Here is a 19623-nt window from a genome sequence, read left to right as displayed (position 1 = left end):
CTGGAAGGGCCTTTCTAGTGCAAGCTAGATGGCTTGCACTAGGACATTTAATGAATTCCTGAGTCAGTCTCTTTTTTATCACGGAGTTCAAAATTCAACAAACAATTATCTTTACAGGTCACTTAACAGAGAAAAGATGTAAACAGAAATACTTAAAAATTCAAAAGCAAATCAGTACAAAGGAACACTACTAGGCAAGTGATCACAAGAACAGTACGATGCCTGACCATATACATCTTTAAATAGACATAAGTGATCACGAGAACAGTACGATGCCTGACCATATACATCTTTAAATAGACATAAGTGATCACGAGAACAGTACGATGCCTGACCATATACATCTTTAAATAGACATAAGTGATCACAAGAACAATACGATGCCTGACCATATACATCTTTAAATAGACATAAGTGATCACGAGAACAGTACGATACCTGACCATATACATCTTTAAATAGACATAAGTGATCACAAGAACAGTACGATGCCTGACCATATACATCTTTAAATAGACATAAGTGATCACGAGAACAGTACGATACCTGACCATATACATCTTTAAATAGACATAAGTGATCACAAGAACAGTACGATGCCTGACCATATACATCTTTAAATAGACATAAGTGATCACAAGAACAGTACGATGCCTAACCATATGCACCTTTAAATAGACATAAGTGATCACAAGAACAGTACGATGCCTGACCATATACATCTTTAAATAGACATAAGTGATCATGAGAACAGTACGATGCCTAACCATATGCACGTTTAAATAGACATAAGTGATCACAAGAACAGTACGATGCCTGACCATATACATCTTTAAATAGACATAAGTGATCACAAGAACAGTACGATGCCTAACCATATACACCTTTAAATAGACATAAGTGATCACAAGAACAGTATGATGCCTAACCATATGCACCTTTAAATAGACATAAGTGATCACAAGAACAGTACGATGCCTGGCCATATACACCTTTAAATAGACATAAGTGATCAAAAGAACAATACGATGCCTAGCCATATGCACCTTTAAATAGACATAAGTGATCACAAGAACAGTACGATGCCTGGCCATATACACCTTTAAAGAGACATAAGTTTACCCAAGAACAGTATGATGCCTGGCCATATACACCTTTAAATAGATATACTTAAAAGTTCTTACCAGCACTGACAGGCGTATAACAGTGCTCAAATACTGTACATGATAACCCTGGTATACATTTCTGTCTACCCATCCAATTATCTAGACTAGTCTTAAAGGCAGACAAAGCAATATTTTGCTTGACTTGCAGTGGCATCTTATTCCGCTTGCTGGGAATACATTGAGTTAAAAACCTATCCCTCCAGTGAGTCTTGTTTATTTTTGGCATATATTAAATTCTTAGTAGGGTTGTTTGAAGATGTCCTAGTTTTGTAAAGAAATAGGAGCTCAAAAATGGACACAGGTCATACCCTCCATTACAGCTGATATGAAGATCAATAATTCTGATACAGCCCTTCTGATCTTATAAATTCTCAGTTGTTTTCTTCTGCTCACAAAGTCAAGTCTATTCAAGTTTATTAGTTATGTTGACTTTAAAAGTCATTACAACTACAGTGCATCTATTCCTCTCAAATCACTTAAAATATATGGAAACACACTAAAAATACCGCAATACTTTATATGTCTTCATGTAGCTACATTAACATTTAAAGGAACTTTATTTCTGCATCATGGCTAAACTACTTGCCAAGCACTTAGTGGTGTTTTCATTCCTAGTGCTGAATACCAACCTACTAGTTCATCCGAAGCTTTTGGAATTTACTTCATATCATTTGGTCAAAAATTATTAAAAGCAGATAATTTCTGATCTTATTATATAAAGGTCATTATGCCAAAACATGTGTTAGAACTTCTTCACTGGTGTTTTCACAAGGACATTCTTTCCCTGAAACTCCCCTGCTTAGTCTCTCTCTCTCTCTCCCATTTCACAAATTGCAATAAAACAATTTAGATTTAAAGTTTGCATACATTACACTTTGAGTCTCTTCTTGTTAAATCATGTGTATAGTTCAGTTCTTCTCAATACATTCTTAACAAATAAGACATGGATTTTTCACTCATACCAGTAATCTCCTTTAATAACTCAACCATTACTCTTTGAGCATCTTCAGGTTTCCTTAAACTACTGTTTTAAATGCTCTTGCTTTCTAACCTTTTTTCTTCTCTCATGCCACTATAATTATGTTTTTGTCAGACAATGTGATCATTCTGAACCATTTTGCAATCAACTTTCTGTCTAAGGATGCCTGTTCATTAATAAATCCAAATTCATTCCTAACATATAAGTAAAAATGAATGGAGTATACTTAGGCTATCATTCTGATCTGTAAACATGGTCTACTTCTTCTCTTTCAGATACGTATCCATCTTTCTATAGTGTTTAAATAATATTTTTAGGACATCCCATGTAATTCATTGCTGTAGCATTTGCTTAAAAAAACTGCAAACAGAACCCTAGTCTCTGTGTTGATAGTTATTGCAATGACTATCATTAACATATGTTTGCTTAAGCTTCTGCTTTTATAACACTTCCTTTCAGTTTGGATCTCTGTCCTTCCCTATATTAAAGATGTACACTGTTTTCTATGCTCTACTCTCTCTTTGTGGTGATATTGCAGTGCTTGTGTTTAATCTTCAGTCATTGTTTTAGCACTGCAGTCTTCAGTGGTTAGTGTTTTTTGTTTGTTTGTTTTCTATAGTGGTCACAATTGTTGTGCATTCCCTATCTCTTTGTTTTGATTACTACAATCAGGCTAGCAGTCTCAACACGGGCGGTGGGGTGGGGCGTAACTGTCAGGGATTGTTTCTAGTTTCTTCCTGGAGCTTCCAGTTATCCATTAACCTTTTATTTTTCTCTCTCTCTGTCTGTCTAGTGAAGAAGGGCTCAAATATGTGATAGTGGTAAAGAATGCTGACCGATCAAGATACTCACGAGGAACAGAGCTTGACCATTGTTCATAGGTTCATAGGTTCATAGGTAGGTACTAGGCTATTGGCCCTAGGGCCTATATAAGCCTAGCCACATGTACCCTGGCTTTCGCCACCAAAGAAAATTATTTTCCTGTGCCACTGTCGAGCAGAGCCACAGAAGTGATCCTCGGGGTGAATTTCCTATTTCCCATCCAATCATCAAGATTTTTCTTGAAAAGTGCTAATGAGGAGCTTTGTTTGATATAGATAGGTAGTTTGTTCCAGAGTATGGGAAGTCTCTGGGACCGGAATCTATCCCTCCAGCATGTTCTGTTTATTGTGGTGATGAGGTTTAGGTCCCTAGAGCATATAGCTCAATCTTCAAAAATGAAACAGATAGTGGATATGAGATCATGTTCTGTTTTGCTTTTCCCTTCTTCACAGAGTCCCTCAGCTCTTTGGCATCATTTACTGATCACTTATATACTGACACAGGTTTCACCCCCTGTGGAGGGCATCTGAGTCTGTATTTTAGCTCTGCATTTTTCAACTTCCATTTTTTTATTCAAGAAATCATATAAATCTTGTAAAAGAATGTCTTACTCATGTCAAAGTGTATGAAAGTAAGATGCGTACTGAAGATCAGAGTGTATGTGATGTGTGCTGTGTCTTTAAGAAGCATGTTAAAGACTGTACATGCACGTATAAATTCCAGACACATGCAATCCCTAGTGCCATTTTGAAAGAGCAGCCACAGTGAGACCATGCATAATCGCAGTTTAGTTTGTATATAAGTTAAAGTTAGTAAAAGTAAACGTCTATAGTGATGTGTTTGTATAAAATAAAGCTGCTTGAACAGAACCCACGAAGACTCTTCTATTGTGTCCAAAGTAAGAGAGTGACATGTACCTTAGTGAAAATAATGTCCTTACCTTTGAATATATACAGGCAGCATGTGAGCAAAGATCCACCGAGGAAGCATCCCATTGATCCCATCATTCCAAGCCAACAGGACCAGCCAAACTGATACTGAATCCCAAGGAACACATTGTTAAACACCAGGGTGGAACGCTCCACATAAACATCAATGGCATACCACACTGAGCCAATCATGCCTGGCAGACCTGTAAAGCAGTGGAGAGAATCATCAGAGTAAAACAAAACGTTTACTCCTACTAGATCTAGCATATTACAAAGCTAATTACACATTAATCATCATGCTATCAAATCATTATAAGTTAAAGGCTTTATGCTTATTAATGAAAACTCTGCTGTCATTATTTAAATTATTTTTGCACCCAATTGGACTAGTTTGCTCTATCGGTTAACAAAGGAGTAAATAAGAACTGATTTAGATAGTAGTCTACTAAACGTTGGAGATTCAGTGCACTGCTGGTGCAGATAGATGGAATACATTTATGTACAGATACCTCGGTTTCAGTGGAATGCTAGGCTCTGCATTGGGATAATGTTTTAAATGTAGTAATAAATTCATCATGTCAGCTCAATGTATTTTCATAAAATGCCAATTTTGGCAAAGCAGTAGGTATTAAAACATAATTTAAGCTTCATTTTGGAAAACAAAGGAGCAGAATTTTTTTTTTCTGAAGTTTTTTTATTTATCATTTGTTTACTTGAGTAGGTACACTGGTCCAAAGATCCTTTTCAGGCATGACCCAAACTGTTATGGCAATACTTTACAATAAGTGAATCATAAAACAAGCAGTGTGATCACAAACACAGCAAAGTAATTACAAACAATAAGTAATAAACAATGGTATATTATTGTCATTTTATCATCATTAGTCCAGCATATCTTGCTATGATATTGGGTATGTTTTGCCTGATTTATTCACAGTGGCTGTCCAGAGATGAGCTTTGTGCTAGTGTAACTCAATGCACTTCCACAAAGTGAGCATTGCCGTAATGTGAAGAGGGGATTATCAAACCGTATACAACATTGGCTAGAACCTAAATTATCATCAATAAAACTGAAAAAAGAAACGTTTAAATTGACATGCTAGAACAAGTCAGAGAAATCTTTGCCAGTCATAACAAATGTAATTGGTGCCCGATACTGCAGATATGGATAACTTCCCAAACCTTTCTGACAAGGCTGCCTGGCATAAATGTACAGAGAAAACTTGAAACTGGAATAGTCAATCATTTTCCATTAACTCTTATTTTTTAATGAGACTCTGCCATTAAAATCAGCAAGATTTGAAACTTCAGGGGGTGGGTGGGGGGTTAGGTAAGGACATTTGTCATTATTCTCAAAGCTGCATGACCTTGCAGTAAGCATAGTTAGAGATGTAGAGTGTGGAGATTTGTAGGGGGTTGTCCCCTGCAGAAACAGTTGTTTGTGAAAAAAAAAAAAAAAAAAAAAAGCTTGTTTGTGTTAAAGCTGACAGTGTGCATTGTCAACCGATTTGTTATTCTTGGTGCAGTCTTTCCTGGAACAAATCTTCTACAAATATTAGAATTATAGGTAAGTATTAGGCTAGCTGCTTTTGTGGGCCATTTTAAGTTTAGCCAAATTCTCTTTCAACAGTGAGAATCAAAGCCTTTACCTTGTTTCTGTGAGGTAAGCACCTTAACTGTTATATAAATGCTCAAACTATTAGCTTCATGGGTATATACTAGGCTATCAGTCTGCAGACTATTACAATCCCAGCTAATAACCACAGGTCAGAATCAGATCATGTACCTTTCATCTGGGAAGGGGAAGGCCTTAACCATTATGCCAAATGAAGCCATGCTCTTAATTCAAATTACTTGAGGGATGCACTAATTCATATTATTTTTGATCAGGATGACTTGTTTTGTATTTATATTTTGAGTGCATTTAGAAACTAAAGATGGAAATTAATATGTACCGCTTTAATGTTTTTTTCTGTTACAGAAAAAAAATACTCATAATTAAGTCTAAGGTAAAGCTTAAATACTTTAAAATATACATAGAAATCATCAATCCATATTTTATTTACTTACTCAGCATTTTGATGCATAGAGCGATGCTAGATGTCAAGTCATATTACCCATGCATACACACACATGCACACATAAAAACACAAAACACACACAGAGATACATAATCACAGAAAGTACAGTTTTGTACCTACCATAAATGTAGATGTTCAAGTGTAAACACTACTGCAGTCATTACACTTGGGTTATCCTGCCGTCAGGCGGTCCCGCAGTCAGCTAGAGTTCCAAAGTCTTGGTCCAGCGTCGGTTGCTGTCACCTCCTCCCTGACGTCAGTGCAACAGGAGTATATAAGATGCAGCCGATGCCATTTTCTTCACTTTTTCTTGCCCCAGATGTCAGGTGCCCCTAAATAGGTAGGCAATTCAAATTGCTAGTAAAAAGTACAAAAGAAAAGCAAACAACCATTTTTGGTTACCAGCAAATACTCCCCATAGGTAATAAAGGGTAGATGCCCTAGGTAAATACCAGAAAGTAAGAGGAGAAGGAGGGAGGGTAACCTGGATTGCAGCAGTGTTTACACTCAAACATCTACATTTATGGTAGGTACAAAACTGTATTATGTTCATCGTGTTACACTGCTGCAGTCATTACACTTGGGTGGAATCCCAAAGCTGAGGTAGGGAGGCTGGATCTATAAGGCATTAGGGGTGGCTATAAGGCCCTGCAGTACAGCAGTGGCGAAGCCAGCTCTGGATTTGGAATATAAAGGCAAATGGTAATGTTTGGTGAAGGTATGCACAGAACTCCATGTTGCTGCTTCCAAAATATCCTTGGTAGGTACTCCTCTGAGGTAGGCAGTTGAAGTGGCTGTTGCCCTGGTGGAGTGAGATCTAATGCTGCTAGGTACAGGTTTCCCATGGTGGGTATAGCAGAAATGTATACAGTGCCCTATCCATTTTGAAATAGCCTGCTTTGAAATGGCTTTTCCCTGTGCTCCTGCAGTGTATGCTATCAATAATTGCTCAGATTTTCTGAAAGCTTTGGTTTTGTCCAAGTAGAAGCGTAACTGTCTGTGAATGTCCAAAGAATGTAGTAGTCTCTCCCCTTTGTTCTGTGGTTTTGGATAAAAAGTTGGCAAGTGAATAGTTTGGTTTAGAGCCACACTTGATACCACCTTTGGCATAAACATAGGGTTAGTTCTTAAAGACACCTTGTCCTGGTGGAAGATGAGGAAAAGTTCCTCTGCCATTAGTGCCTGCAATTCTGAAACTCTTCATGCTGATGTTATTGCCAGTAGCAGAGCAGTTTTCCAAGAGATGTATTTTAATTTGGCTGTGTTAGCTGACTCAAAAGGAGGTAAAGTTAATTTTTCCAAAACAAAGTTGAGGTCCCAAGTTGGTGTAGGTGCTCTATGGGGCGGTCTTATGTTTTTAGCCCCTCTGAGGTATTGTTTGAGCAAAGGATTAGAAAAAATTGGTGGATCCGTGTTGTAATGAGCAGAGATAGCTGAGGCATGGATCTTGATGGATGAGAGGCCCTTGTCCAGCATCTCAGTTAAGTATTGCAGTATCTGAGGAATGTTTGGGACAAGAGGGTCAAGGCTGTGCACTTGGTTCCAGGCACAGAATCTCTTCCATTTATCCGAGTATGCTTTCCTGGTACTAGGCCTTCTGGCCTCCAGAATGATATCCATAACAGCTTTGGAGAGAGGCATTGCTTGCTTGACTAAGGAATTTTCCATGCAGCTAGATTTAAGGTCTTTAGCTGGCTGTGAAGTATCTGATTGTTGTGCTGTGTCAGCAACTGTGGGATTTGTGGTAAAATCCAGGGTGGTTCTTGTGTTAAGTTCTTTAAGATTGGGTACCAGTGCTGGCATGGCCAGTCTGGTGCAATCAAGATAATTTTTGGCTCTTCCTGCCTGGCTTTTATGAGTACCTTTGGAAGGAGAGGTAAAGGAGGGAAAGTGTATACTTGTAGTTTTTTCCAGCTGAATGAGAGGGCATCCACTTTCCATGCTTGTGGATGGTAGTTCCTTGTGCAGAATTTCTGTAATTGGCATTTCTTTGGGGGTACCAAACAGATCTATGTCCGGGCTCCACCATTTTTGTGTTATCATTCTGAATATTTGTGGGTTCAGTTCCCATTCATGTGGGTCCATAATGTTTCTGCTTAGGTTGTCTGCCAGTGTGTTTTTCCTCTCCTGGCAGGAATTGTGCTTGCAGATGAACTTGGTAGTTTAGAGCTGTGTTCCACAAGGTCATGGCTTGTCTGCAGAGGGGGTAGGAGTGTGTGCCCCCTTGCTTGTTTATGTACCACATAACTATGGCGTTGTCTGTCTTTAGTAGTAATTGTCCTGGATGCAGTAGGTCCTTGAAAGCTATAATAGCATTTTGTACAGCTAGCATCTCTTTTTGATTGATGTGGAGATGTCTTTGCTTTGTGAGCCACTCGCCCTGGATACATTTTCCTGCCATGTGTGCTCCCCAGGCATAATCCGATGCATCTGTTGTCAGTGTCTGCCTGGCTGTGGGTTGAGTGAAAGGCTGCCCCTTGTTGAGGTGACAAGCTTGTGCCCACCATCGAAACTCCTGTTGTAGGCAAGGAATTAGTGGTATAACTGTTTCCAAACTTTGACAGTGTTGAGACCATACGCTCTTTAGGAACCATTGTAGTTTCCTCATATGCAGTCTGGCATATGGAATTAGTAGTATGCAAGATGCCATGTAGCCCAAGGCCTGCAGAATTTTTCTTGCAGGAAGTTGGGTCTTTGTTGCCATTAATTGAAAATATTGAGTCAGTTGTCCTTGCTTGTCTGGCGTGAGATAAGCCATCTGGGCCGTTGTGTTCAAGCTGGCACCCAGGAATATTATCTGTTGTGAGGGCACTAGTTTTGATTTCTTTTCATTTACTGTGTACCCCAGGAAACTTAATAACTTTTTTACGTAAGCCAGATACTTTAGTAGAATGTCCTTGCTCTCTGCTTGAATCAGGCAGTCGTCCAGGTATGGATACATTTGAATTCCTTTTTGCCTGCAAAATGCAATTACTGGTGCCAGGCACTTTGTGAAGACCCTGGGCACAGTAAATAAGCCAAAGGGCAGTGCAGAGAATTGATAGTGCATTGAACCAGCTAGAAATCTGAGGTATCTTCTGCAGTTTTGTCTGATAGGGACATGCAGGTATGCCTCTTTGAGGTCCAAAGTCACGAGCCAAGCTTTCTTGCCCAGCATGGGAAGAAGCTGCTGTAGTGTTAACATCTTGAATTTCGGAACATCCAGGTAAGTGTTTAGTGTAGAAAGGTCCAGAATGGGTCTCCAGGCTTTGTCCTTTCTGGGAACCAGAAAGAGTCTTGAGTAAAATCCTTGTCCTTGTTCCTGTGGTGGTACCTTTTGTATAGCTCTCATGTCCATGAGTGCTGTAATTTGTTTTTGAGCCTCTGCCCATTGATTTGATGGCAGATTTGGCATTCCTTTTAGCCTTGGCAGGGTGTGAAAATGGAACCTGTAACCTTGAGATACAATGTTGAGAACCCATTTGTCTTTGGTGATGCAATGCCAGTTGTGATAGAAAAGTGCCAGTTTTCCTCCTAAGGGGACTGCCAAGAGAGAGCTGTTTGGCAGCTGTAGTGGAAAGTCATTGAAGCTGTTTTTTATAAGATTGAGGCCTGTCTTCCCCTTCTTTCTAGCCTGGTGTGCCCCATTGTCGAGGCCTGTAAGGGCCTTGTGTCTGACCTTAACCTCTTGGACATCTGTATCTGCCCCTTTGAGGTCTATCTGTGACTGGAAAGGACCAATTCTTTGTTGGCCAATTTCTGCTAAAACGAGGAGGCTGAACCTGTAAGAAATCTTTCACTGTTTGCATAGATTTTGCCTTATCCTCCATCTTCTTTAATACCCCCTCTGCCTTAACTCCAAACAGCACATCCTGCTGCAAAGGTGCATCCAATAATTGGACCTTAACATGATCTGGTAATGTATGTTCTTTTAACCAAGCATGCCTTCTAATGACAGAGCCTGTAACTGCTGCTCTACAGGAGGCCTCTAAGGAATCAAACCCACATTGCAAAGTATGTTTTCCCACTTGTTCAGCTGCATGCAATAAATCCTGTATTTCTTTTAAGTTAGGAGGATCTGAATCTGGAAGCATCTTTTGTTTCAACTGAGACATCAAAAATTGCTGATATTTTAGCATGTGAAACTGGCAATTCAAAGCTCTCATTGCTAAAGTTGCAGACGTATATACCTTCTTTCCCCATCTGTCTAATGCTCTGGAATCTCTGTCAGAGGGAACTGGGTCTTTTGCTGATGTGACCTTAGTCCCTTTGGGTCCCTGAGAAATAGTTTCAGGGTCAGCAACAGGGCTTTTGTACAGAAATTTGTGAGAGTCAGGGACTCTGTAATATCTATCAGGTTTAACTGGGGCTGGGGTTAAGGAGTCAGGGTTCAAACTGGATTCGGTGTACACATCATCCACAATGTCTAAAACTGGTGGGATAGCAAGGGGTCTGTGTTGAGGCAATAAAAGGAAGTCTCTGAGTCTTTTCTTGGATTCTGAGTAATCCTGGCCTTCCCAATGGAAATGCTCCCTCATGGTATGTAAGGTCTCCCCAAAGGAGTAATCCTCAGGCGGAGAGGCTGATGGAATTGATTCCTCAGCATCAGAGTCCTCATAAGGGGGTAAAGAATATCCTAGGTCCGAGGAAGATTCTGAGGAAATGGACACCTGGTCAGAAGATTCATAGTCTGCATCCTGTCTGGGCCTTTTATCAGGAGGGGATGGGACCCCCTGATCAGGGTGATTAGGTCCTCGGACATTTTTAGCATTTGTTTCTTAGGCATGGAAGCCTGTCCTGGAGAGAGTTGTGTCTGTTTCTTTGCTTTTAAGGGGGGCTTAGACTTAACAGAGGGTTTAATGGTTAACTGGGTAGGTCTGAAACACCCTCTGTAGCTGTGGATTGCTCAGCTACTTCGGTTTCCTCTGTAGGTTTAGGATCGGTAAGCTGAAGGCCTAGTGCATCTGAAGGCCCAGCCAGCTACATGTGGGAGTTGGAGGTGGTCTGTGGTGGTGTGGAAGCGGTCGTCAGGGGCTGCGTTAGCGCCTCGATGAAAACTGGAGAACTGGCGACTGGCCTAGAAGAGGCCTCATCATGCATTTTGGGCCTCGGATGCCTGTCCTTGTCCTTGCGTTTTTTATGCATTGCGGTCATCGGAATTTCTGACGGCATGGTGTAATTGAATTTTCTACCAAAATAATGTCGGGCAAAATCAAACCGATGTTTAATAGTGCGCTTGTTAAACCTAGCACAAAACCGACAACCAGTGACGTCGTGGTCAGGGTTAGGCATGGAATACAATATGAGTGGAAATCCTTATGAGGTATTTGCTTCCCACAAGAAATACAATTATTAACTTTTACTGACATTGGTCTGAGGCAAGAAAAAGTTTCCCCAACAGGGTACTTAGCTCTTTTAGAAGACTTCAGTTCTGGATTCGGAATGAAAATCTCAGGAGTCGGCCGACCGGCAGTTGTGAACTGCTTCTGCTTCGGGCACTGCGCGGCAAGAAAGACTGAAGAAAATGGTGTCGGCTGCATCTTATATACCCCTGTCACACTGACGTCAGGGAGGAGGTGACAGCAACCGATGCCGGACCAAGACTTTGGAACTCTGGCCGACTGCGGGACCGCCTGACGGCAGGATAACCCAAGTGTAATGACTGCAGCATTGTAACACGATGAACATCATCAAATTCTTTAATATGGTTTCACTGAAACCGTATTATAGAAAGCTCACAGGTCTGAACTTCCATATACTTCAAAATATGTTAAAATGTTGAAAAAAATGCAGTATCACTGTAAAAATATCATATACACATTTTTAAAGAAAATGTTAATTGCAATTTTGGAGGGACCACAAACCCCCATGCACCTCTAAGGAGGGACTGTATATTGCACACTTCAGCTAATAAGTAACAGAACACACACACACACACACACACACACATATATATATATATATATATATATAAAACATGTATAGTTAGCATTTTTTAAAAGTTAAGTCAATGTTTTCGGTAGTCACTTGTGCAAATGTGATAGGGTTATTCCTGATGCTTATGAATGAATGTAGCAAAGGCACAACTCATATAGGCTATTTACACTAATGTGCAAGGCCTAAAAATTAATGAGATGCAAATGAGAAATGTTGTAAAGCATAGTATGCTAATGAGGTGGTCAAACATCCCTGCAGTATGCACATCCATTGTTAAATGCAGTGCTGTGCCTTTGATATTGGAGTGGCAATTCGCAAACTTCTTTGTCCAAGTATGCACAATCACTTCTCTGACACACCAACAAATTATTTCCCCTACAACCCCTTCATTAGTTTGTATTAACTTTGCATAAAGACTAAAATGACACAATAAATTATTTTGCCCAGCGATTACTTCAGCAGTCTGACCATGTATGCACAAGCACTTCCCTGACACAGAAATTAATTATTTTCTCCACTGACACCTTCAGTAACATTTCCCAGTATGCCAGTAAATCAAACAATGTCTAACAGAAAGGACCAAAAACCAAGGCTGTAGTTAAAAACTAGTAGTTTATTCCACGACAACAGGAAAATAATAACATCAAGCGCTTTTGCTCGGTTAATACCGAGCTTTATCGAGATACAAACATAATGTAATCTGGTCTTTAAATATTAAATTATCAGTCACCTGACGTTGCAATTAACATACTTAATAAGCTAAAAAAGATGAAGGAAATCATTAAATACAAAAGCAATAACGCATTCTTACAAAAAACACACAATACTAATCCCACCAGATACAGAATAAAATACTAAAACTATTGTTAAAGCTGATCAACAATTGAGTAAATAAAGGTACCTCGGCACCTTAAAATAGTTGGGTATACTGTAATGTTAATAAAACCCCTGAGGGGAAAAACATCAATAAAAATCGAAATAAAAAAATCAGTAATAAAAAATCGATAGTAAATGCTTAAAATAATCAGGGTTTAACTAATGACCACTTGCTGGTGTGAAAAATTACTACTGAATATAAAAATTTCATTATGATACACCATGTTTAAGGCTGACTGGTCTTTCTACTCAAAAATATGTTGAATGTTGTCCACTGGCCTAAAGTCGATCCACCCTTAATTTAAGAACACTATTAATATTTATATTCTCGTTCAAACCAGGAGGTTTCCCAGCGCCTAACTTGAGCTGCCATAGTAGCTCTCTGTACTCCAACCTGGTCTCCCAATCCCCACCTCTAACATCTGGTACTACTTGCTCCAAGACTATAAATTTAAGTTCCATATTGGGACAACTATGAAGGTGCTTGGAGAAGGCATTGGTTTCCTTACCCTTGGGAACATCATATAGATGTTCACATATCCTTCTTCTAAATGGTCTTTCAGTTTTCCCTATGTAGAAACTAAAACACTGCGTACAGAAGCCAAGATAAACCACCCCTTTCATCCCACAATTGAAATGATGATCAGAAATTAAGGTAAATTTTTTAGATGCAATGTAAAGGGTACGGTCGTTGAAAATAGCAGTGCACTGTTTACAGGCTCCACACTTATGGGTACCTAATTTGGTAGTGTTTGTTGCTGGACCTGAGATGTATTTTTTCTCAAAAAGTTACTTCAAGTTAACGTCCCTTTTCCTAACAAATCTGGGACGTTCCTGAGTAAACTGCTTCAATTCGTTGTGCAAGGTAAGAAGTGGCCAGTGCCTCATAACCACATTTTCAACCTCTAAAGAATTCGTAGAAAAGGTGTAAATAAAGTTGTTGTGAGAATCAAACTGGTCACTACGTCCCTCTTGGTCAGACAAAATAGATCCAGTTCCTAATAAAGGGAAGTATTTATGTTCCCTATTCTCAAGGACCTCTTGTGTCAAACTGTTGATTAGTGCAATGGGGTATCCCTTTTCAAGAAACAAAATTTTCAAAAAGTGGGCCTCATCCATAAAATAGTCTAAGGTACTGGACATCCTAGATGCCCGGATAAGCTGTCCTTTGACTATACCTTTCTTTTGGTAGAAGGGGTGGAAGAGATTTTATAAATATGAACTGGAGAAAGTAGCTTTCCTGTAGAGTCTGGATTGAAATGTATGTTTAATATAATATTTGGAGAGGGTCACATTAAGATAATTCAGTTCTTCGTAACTGATGTTGTAGGTAAAGGTAAAAAAATGGGTAGTGGAATTGATATAGGACATAAACTCATGAAAAGCATCCTCTGTCCCATCCCACAACAAACAGATATCGTCCAGATACCTCTTGTAATGGACAATGTTTTTGACCCAGTGTGATGTAAATATGAAATTCTGCTCCCAGTGATGTAAAACAACATTGGCATAGAGGGAAGCACAGGAGGCACCCATAGCTACTCCTTTCTTCTGCCTATACAGCTCACCGTTAAAATAGATGTAATTATTTTCAAGCACTATTTCCATAAATTCTACCAACAAACTAATGACCTTACCACTGAGTCCTGATTCAGTGACCAATGTCTCCTCAAACCATTCTAAACCCGTCGAGTGTTGTATACTAGGAAAAAGTTCCACTACATTGATGGTAATCATAAGAAGAGCAGGTTTGAATAGACGGTGTTCGATTCCTTTAAGGAAATCCCAAGAGTCTTTACAAAAGTACTGCAGGGAGGAAACAAACTTCTTTGTAGTGTGATCTATAAACTTTCCAAGGGGTTCTGTGATGTTACCTGCTCCTGAGACAATTGGTCTAAACTTAAGAGGGTCAAGACCCTTGTGTGTTTTGGGAATCCCAAAGATAACAGGGGTCCTAGGTTTACCAGCATGCAAATAGTCGAATAAACATTCGTTAATGACCCCTTGCAGTAAATGATTAGTAAGGAGAAAGTTAGTTTTAGAGTAAGATATATTCATCTCATTTTTGGCAACAAGCTCATATTGTTCTATATCTTGTAGCATATTGTATAAATGAGCATCATATTCAGAGGTGTACATTAATACCACCCCCCCTCCCTTGTCGGGCTTCATTACCCTACAGCCTTCTTTTTTGTGATGGTCAATTAATTGGTTTTTTTTGGTACTTAAATTAGTAGAAGAGGGATACATTTTGGTAAACTTCAAAGTCCTAAGATCCATCTCAACCACTTCTTCAAAGACCTTGAGGGAGGGGTGTGTGGGCGGATTAAAAGTACTGGACCTTGTAAGTCCTGTAGTTGTGTTAGGTTGACCTTTAAAAAATAATGCAAGATGTAACTGTCTAACAAATAACTTCAAGTCAACCAGTAAATGAATTAAATTAAAAGAACGTGAGGACACAAAATGCAAATCCTTTGAAAATAAATCAAAAAAATCCTGATTCACTTGGATGAAAAAAATAGTAAAGTTGTTCTTCCTCCATACTGAATATTTGCTAAAGGAAACCTGCATTAATTCATTAAGAGAACAATTATTAACCATTTGGTTTATTTGTTCTATTTGTGTTATTTGTGAGGGTTGCTCCCAGTATTTCCCAGTATGCACAAGCACCAAAATGGAGCATTCATCCAAGTGATCCCTTCAGTAATATGTCTAGGTGTGCACAAGCACTAAAATAAAACATTTCACCCAAATGGACCATTCAGTAATATGCCCATATATGCACAAGCACTAAAATAAAACATTTTAGAAGAGGCCCCTCAGTAAAATGTTCAGGTATATATATATATATATATATATATATATATATATATATATATATATATATGGTTCCCTATCAGAAGCCTGAAACACTATAAGCCTGAAAATCAAAATCCTGAAAACTATAGACTGAAAGTTCAAAATCCTGAAAGCCCAAAATCCTGAAACTCAAAATCCTGAAAACACAAATAATGCTAATATGTCACTATAAAGACACTAATATCTACCAACTGACCCTGACCCTCTAAGGTCGTCACGTCCGTGACACTCACCTCACCTGACCCGGCCCTCCTAACTCACTTAAACCGCCCCTAACCCCAATATTTGTCACTATTGCATACATGCCTAACCTGCGCCCTAACCTTAACTCACTTAACTGCCCCTAACCCTAACATAAAACAACACACTTACCTGAACCCAACGCATGACCCAACACCACAGGGCTAACAATAGCAAAGCCACAATGATGTCAGTATGTCCATTTTGTGTTTTCAGGATTTTGAGTTTCAGGATTTTGGGCTTTCATGATTTTGAACTTTCAGTCTATAGTTTTCAGGATTTTGATTTTCAGGCTTATAGTGTTTCAGGCTTCTGATAGGGAACCATATATATATATTTATATATATATATATATATATATATATATATATATATATATATATATACGCATCAAAATGAAACATTTACTCAAGAGACTCCTCCAATTAGAATGTTCAGGGGTGCAGAAGCAGCAACTCAGCTCCCCCTTGCATCTCTGTATTCTGACTAAAACCTGCTGCTTTCTGAAATAACTAAAGGGCGATTTACACACTTTGTAAGCAAATGATTTCATTATAGATTCATATGTATGAACTCATGTGCATACGGTTATGTGTAAATAACATTAAGCATTTCCAATAGAGGGTCATGTTCACAAAAAAAGTCCATCACATTTCTATAGTCATTCTGTCAGTCTGGGAATTGCATAAACTCATAGCACCACTCTTCATTGATCATTGCTACAGATATGCAGAGCCCCGGACTATGAATACTGCCCTAAAATATTTTTATCTTGCTACATTGCATTTTAGGTCATCTGCTTCTATATAATATTATGATATTATATCAAAAGCAGTTCTAGCTGTGCCAGTAAATAAATATAAGTTTAACACTGAATGCTGTCACTCTACATGCAACAGAAATCTCACTCTAGAAGTATACAGTAAATGATTAAGGCTGCCAACTATATCCCATAGTTCTGGTGTTCATTCACTGAGTTTTGTTTTACATACCGTAGAGTCTTTAGGTTATTACTGAAATTGAACTGTGCTTACAGGTAAAAAAACAAAAAAAAAAAAAACGTGTCAGGCAAGTGCATTAGCATTCAGTGACAATTGTTTCCACACAGTTTAAAACTCTCATATGAAAGAATTGCCCTTAACAATTTGCTGTGAGATTCTATTATACCACAGCAGTCTCATGTTAAACATAGAAATGTTGTCACATTACTGTAGATTAGCTATATGCCTGTTACCTTGAAAATATTTGGCCACCATACATCTATAGTTTTTGCATAGTTTTCTTTAAGATTTGCAGGTGAAAATGATTAAGGTAAACCCACAGCTGTAATACCATGTTTAAAAAAATTCCTATTCTTCTATAATGGGAAATTACAACTAAGCAATGGAGCTAAACTGGGATCGCACAAGTTATCCTAAAGAGGCTTAATTAAAATGCAGTTTGTTAGCATTTTTTAGTGAATGCTTTCATGAATAGATAAACAAGTATGAAATGCATTTTAGGAATGGCATGAAGGAAGATGAAGACAAGAAACAAAGTGCTCTGTGAGAGGCAAAGCTGTCATTTTCCTTTCCAACATGGGTCTTGCACCCCTGCACCTCCCTATATTAGTCAACTTACCTTGGGGCCCGTGTATGTTTGGAGAAAACAAAATCTGCCATTGCATGTCCAAAGTATGCAGCACCCTCTCACTGTCAGATTGTGGACATGGGAAAAAAGTAGGTGGATTGATAGACTAATTCAGTGATAGCTCATTAACCACATTAGGCATATAAGAAGGGTTAGTGTGCAAGGCACCCTGTCCTCATGAAAGACCAAAAAACAGAGGACAAGCCATAAGGGTCTGCAACTCAGACACCCATCTGGCAGAAGTAAGAGCTAACAAAAGAACAGTTTATGGGAACAATGTAGTAAGGAAACTGAGGCAGCAGGCTCAAAAGGAGCCTAAGTCAAATTCTCCAAAGCAAAATTAAGATCCCAGAGTGGAGGAACAGGCTTCTTGGGAGGTCTAATATTAAGGACACCTTTAAGAAATTGTTTAACCTCAAATCTAGAGGATAAAGGAGGATATAAAGGCCGACAAAAAGAAAAAGATGATAAATGGGCCTTAATAGAAGAATAGGCCAAACCAGCATTGAGCAACTCACAGTCCCTGAGGGTGAGATAGCAGGTATGGAACTGGGTCCAGAATCTATGGAAAGGAGCATTCACAGTAAGTGGGTCCAGATTATGAGAGAGACATAAAATAGAAAACATCTTCCATTTGGATAAGTAGGATTTCCTAGTAGAAGGTTTCCTAGCATCCTGCAGGATTTGCAGCACTTCCTCAGGAAAAAAAGGTGTTTGTGAGGAATCAAAATCCTATCACCCATGGTGTCAGTTGAAGCATGGAGAGGTGGAGATGGATGATAGATCCCTTGTCTTTTGAGATTAGCTCCACCCTGTGAGGTAACATGTGATAATTGCCTTTGGCTAGGTGCAGAAATAGAGGAAACCAGTGCAGTCATGGCCAAAAGGTTGAATCTTGAACAGGATTTTCAGAATGAGAGGAAGGGGAGGGAATACATAAAGAAACACCCCTTTCCAAGAAAATGAGAGGGCATACACCTTCCATACCAGAGGACATGGGACTCTGGCACAAGACAGAGGAAGTTGTCTGTTCAGAGGGGAGACAAAAAGATCCACTTGAGGAGTACCCCACTGGTGAATAATGTCCAGAAAAACATCCCTGTGAAGCATCCATTCATGGGACTAAGTTAAAGACCTGTCAGAGTGTCTTCCACAATGTTCTGACCGGAAGGGATATAAACTTCCTAAACAGTCACTTGATACTTGACAGCAAGCTTCCATACTAGAAGTGCCAAACCAGCAAAGAAGATAAGATCTCGTTTCTCCCTGTTTGTTGATGTACCACATCACTTTGGTATTGCCTGTGAACACCTTTAGAGGCCCTGGAGAGAAAAGAGGATAAAAAGTTTGAAGAGCCAGCAGAACAGCTCTCATCTCTTTGACATTGATGTGCTCCTTCTGCTGACAAGGTGACCACACTCTGTGTACTTTTAGGGAACTGTCACCCCCACATTAAATTCCTGAAAGGGAAGAGGGGGATGAAAAGGGATTCCTGAAACCACCAGTGAGTTCATGTCTGAGACAAGGAAGAAGAGGACTACAATGTCTAGCGGATGTGCATGTTGGAGCCATACTGACTTCAGAAACCAATGAAACTTTCTCATGTGAAGTTTGGCCAAAAGGAGCATTGGAATGGTGGATGCCATTAAACTCAGAGCTCTCTGGTAATGGAAGCAATAGGAAGAAGAGTTTGGAAGAAAGAAATAAGAGTGAAGGCCTTTGAAGGGGGCGGGGATGTAAGTATTGGTTCATAGGTTTATAGGTAAGTACTAGGCTATCTTTCCAACGGCATTTATAAGCCTAGCTGAAATGTGTTGGCTTTTGCCACCCCCTTAGATTAGTTCCCTGTGTCTCTGTCCAGCAAAGCCATTGAAGTGATCCCTGGGGTAAACTTTCTGTTTCCCATCCACTTGTCAATGTTTCTGTTGAAGAGGGTTAGCGGGGAGCTCTGCCTAATGTAGATTGGAATCTTGTTCCAGAGCATGGGAAGTATCTGGGGCAGGAATATATCCCTCCATCATGTCTTATTTATTGTTGTGGTGAGGTTTAGATCCCTGGACATGTGGCTCAAGGGGATATGGTTTTCTTTAGGTGGAGCATGTCCATCAATTCTGGGTTAGACATGG

The 19623-nt window shown here is 39.3% G+C and overlaps 1 protein-coding gene across 1 annotated transcript in view; it reads right to left on the bottom strand.

The window, feature by feature from the left end:
- Positions 1-19623, bottom strand: part of CLDN16 (claudin 16) — a 222047-nt gene that overhangs the window by 3486 nt on the left and 198938 nt on the right. Inside the window, exon 5 of the mRNA XM_044070905.1 lies at positions 3908-4099. Within this exon, the coding sequence (XP_043926840.1) occupies positions 3908-4099 (192 nt within the window). The remainder of the gene's footprint in view (positions 1-3907; positions 4100-19623) is intronic.

Source organism: Protopterus annectens, chromosome 4.part1 (genome assembly GCF_019279795.1).
Source record: "Protopterus annectens isolate FY-2018-M chromosome 4.part1, PAN1.0, whole genome shotgun sequence".
Taxonomy (NCBI): domain Eukaryota; kingdom Metazoa; phylum Chordata; order Ceratodontiformes; family Protopteridae; genus Protopterus; species Protopterus annectens.
Note: the sequence above shows the minus strand (reverse complement) of the source record. Positions and strands in the feature narration are given on the sequence as shown.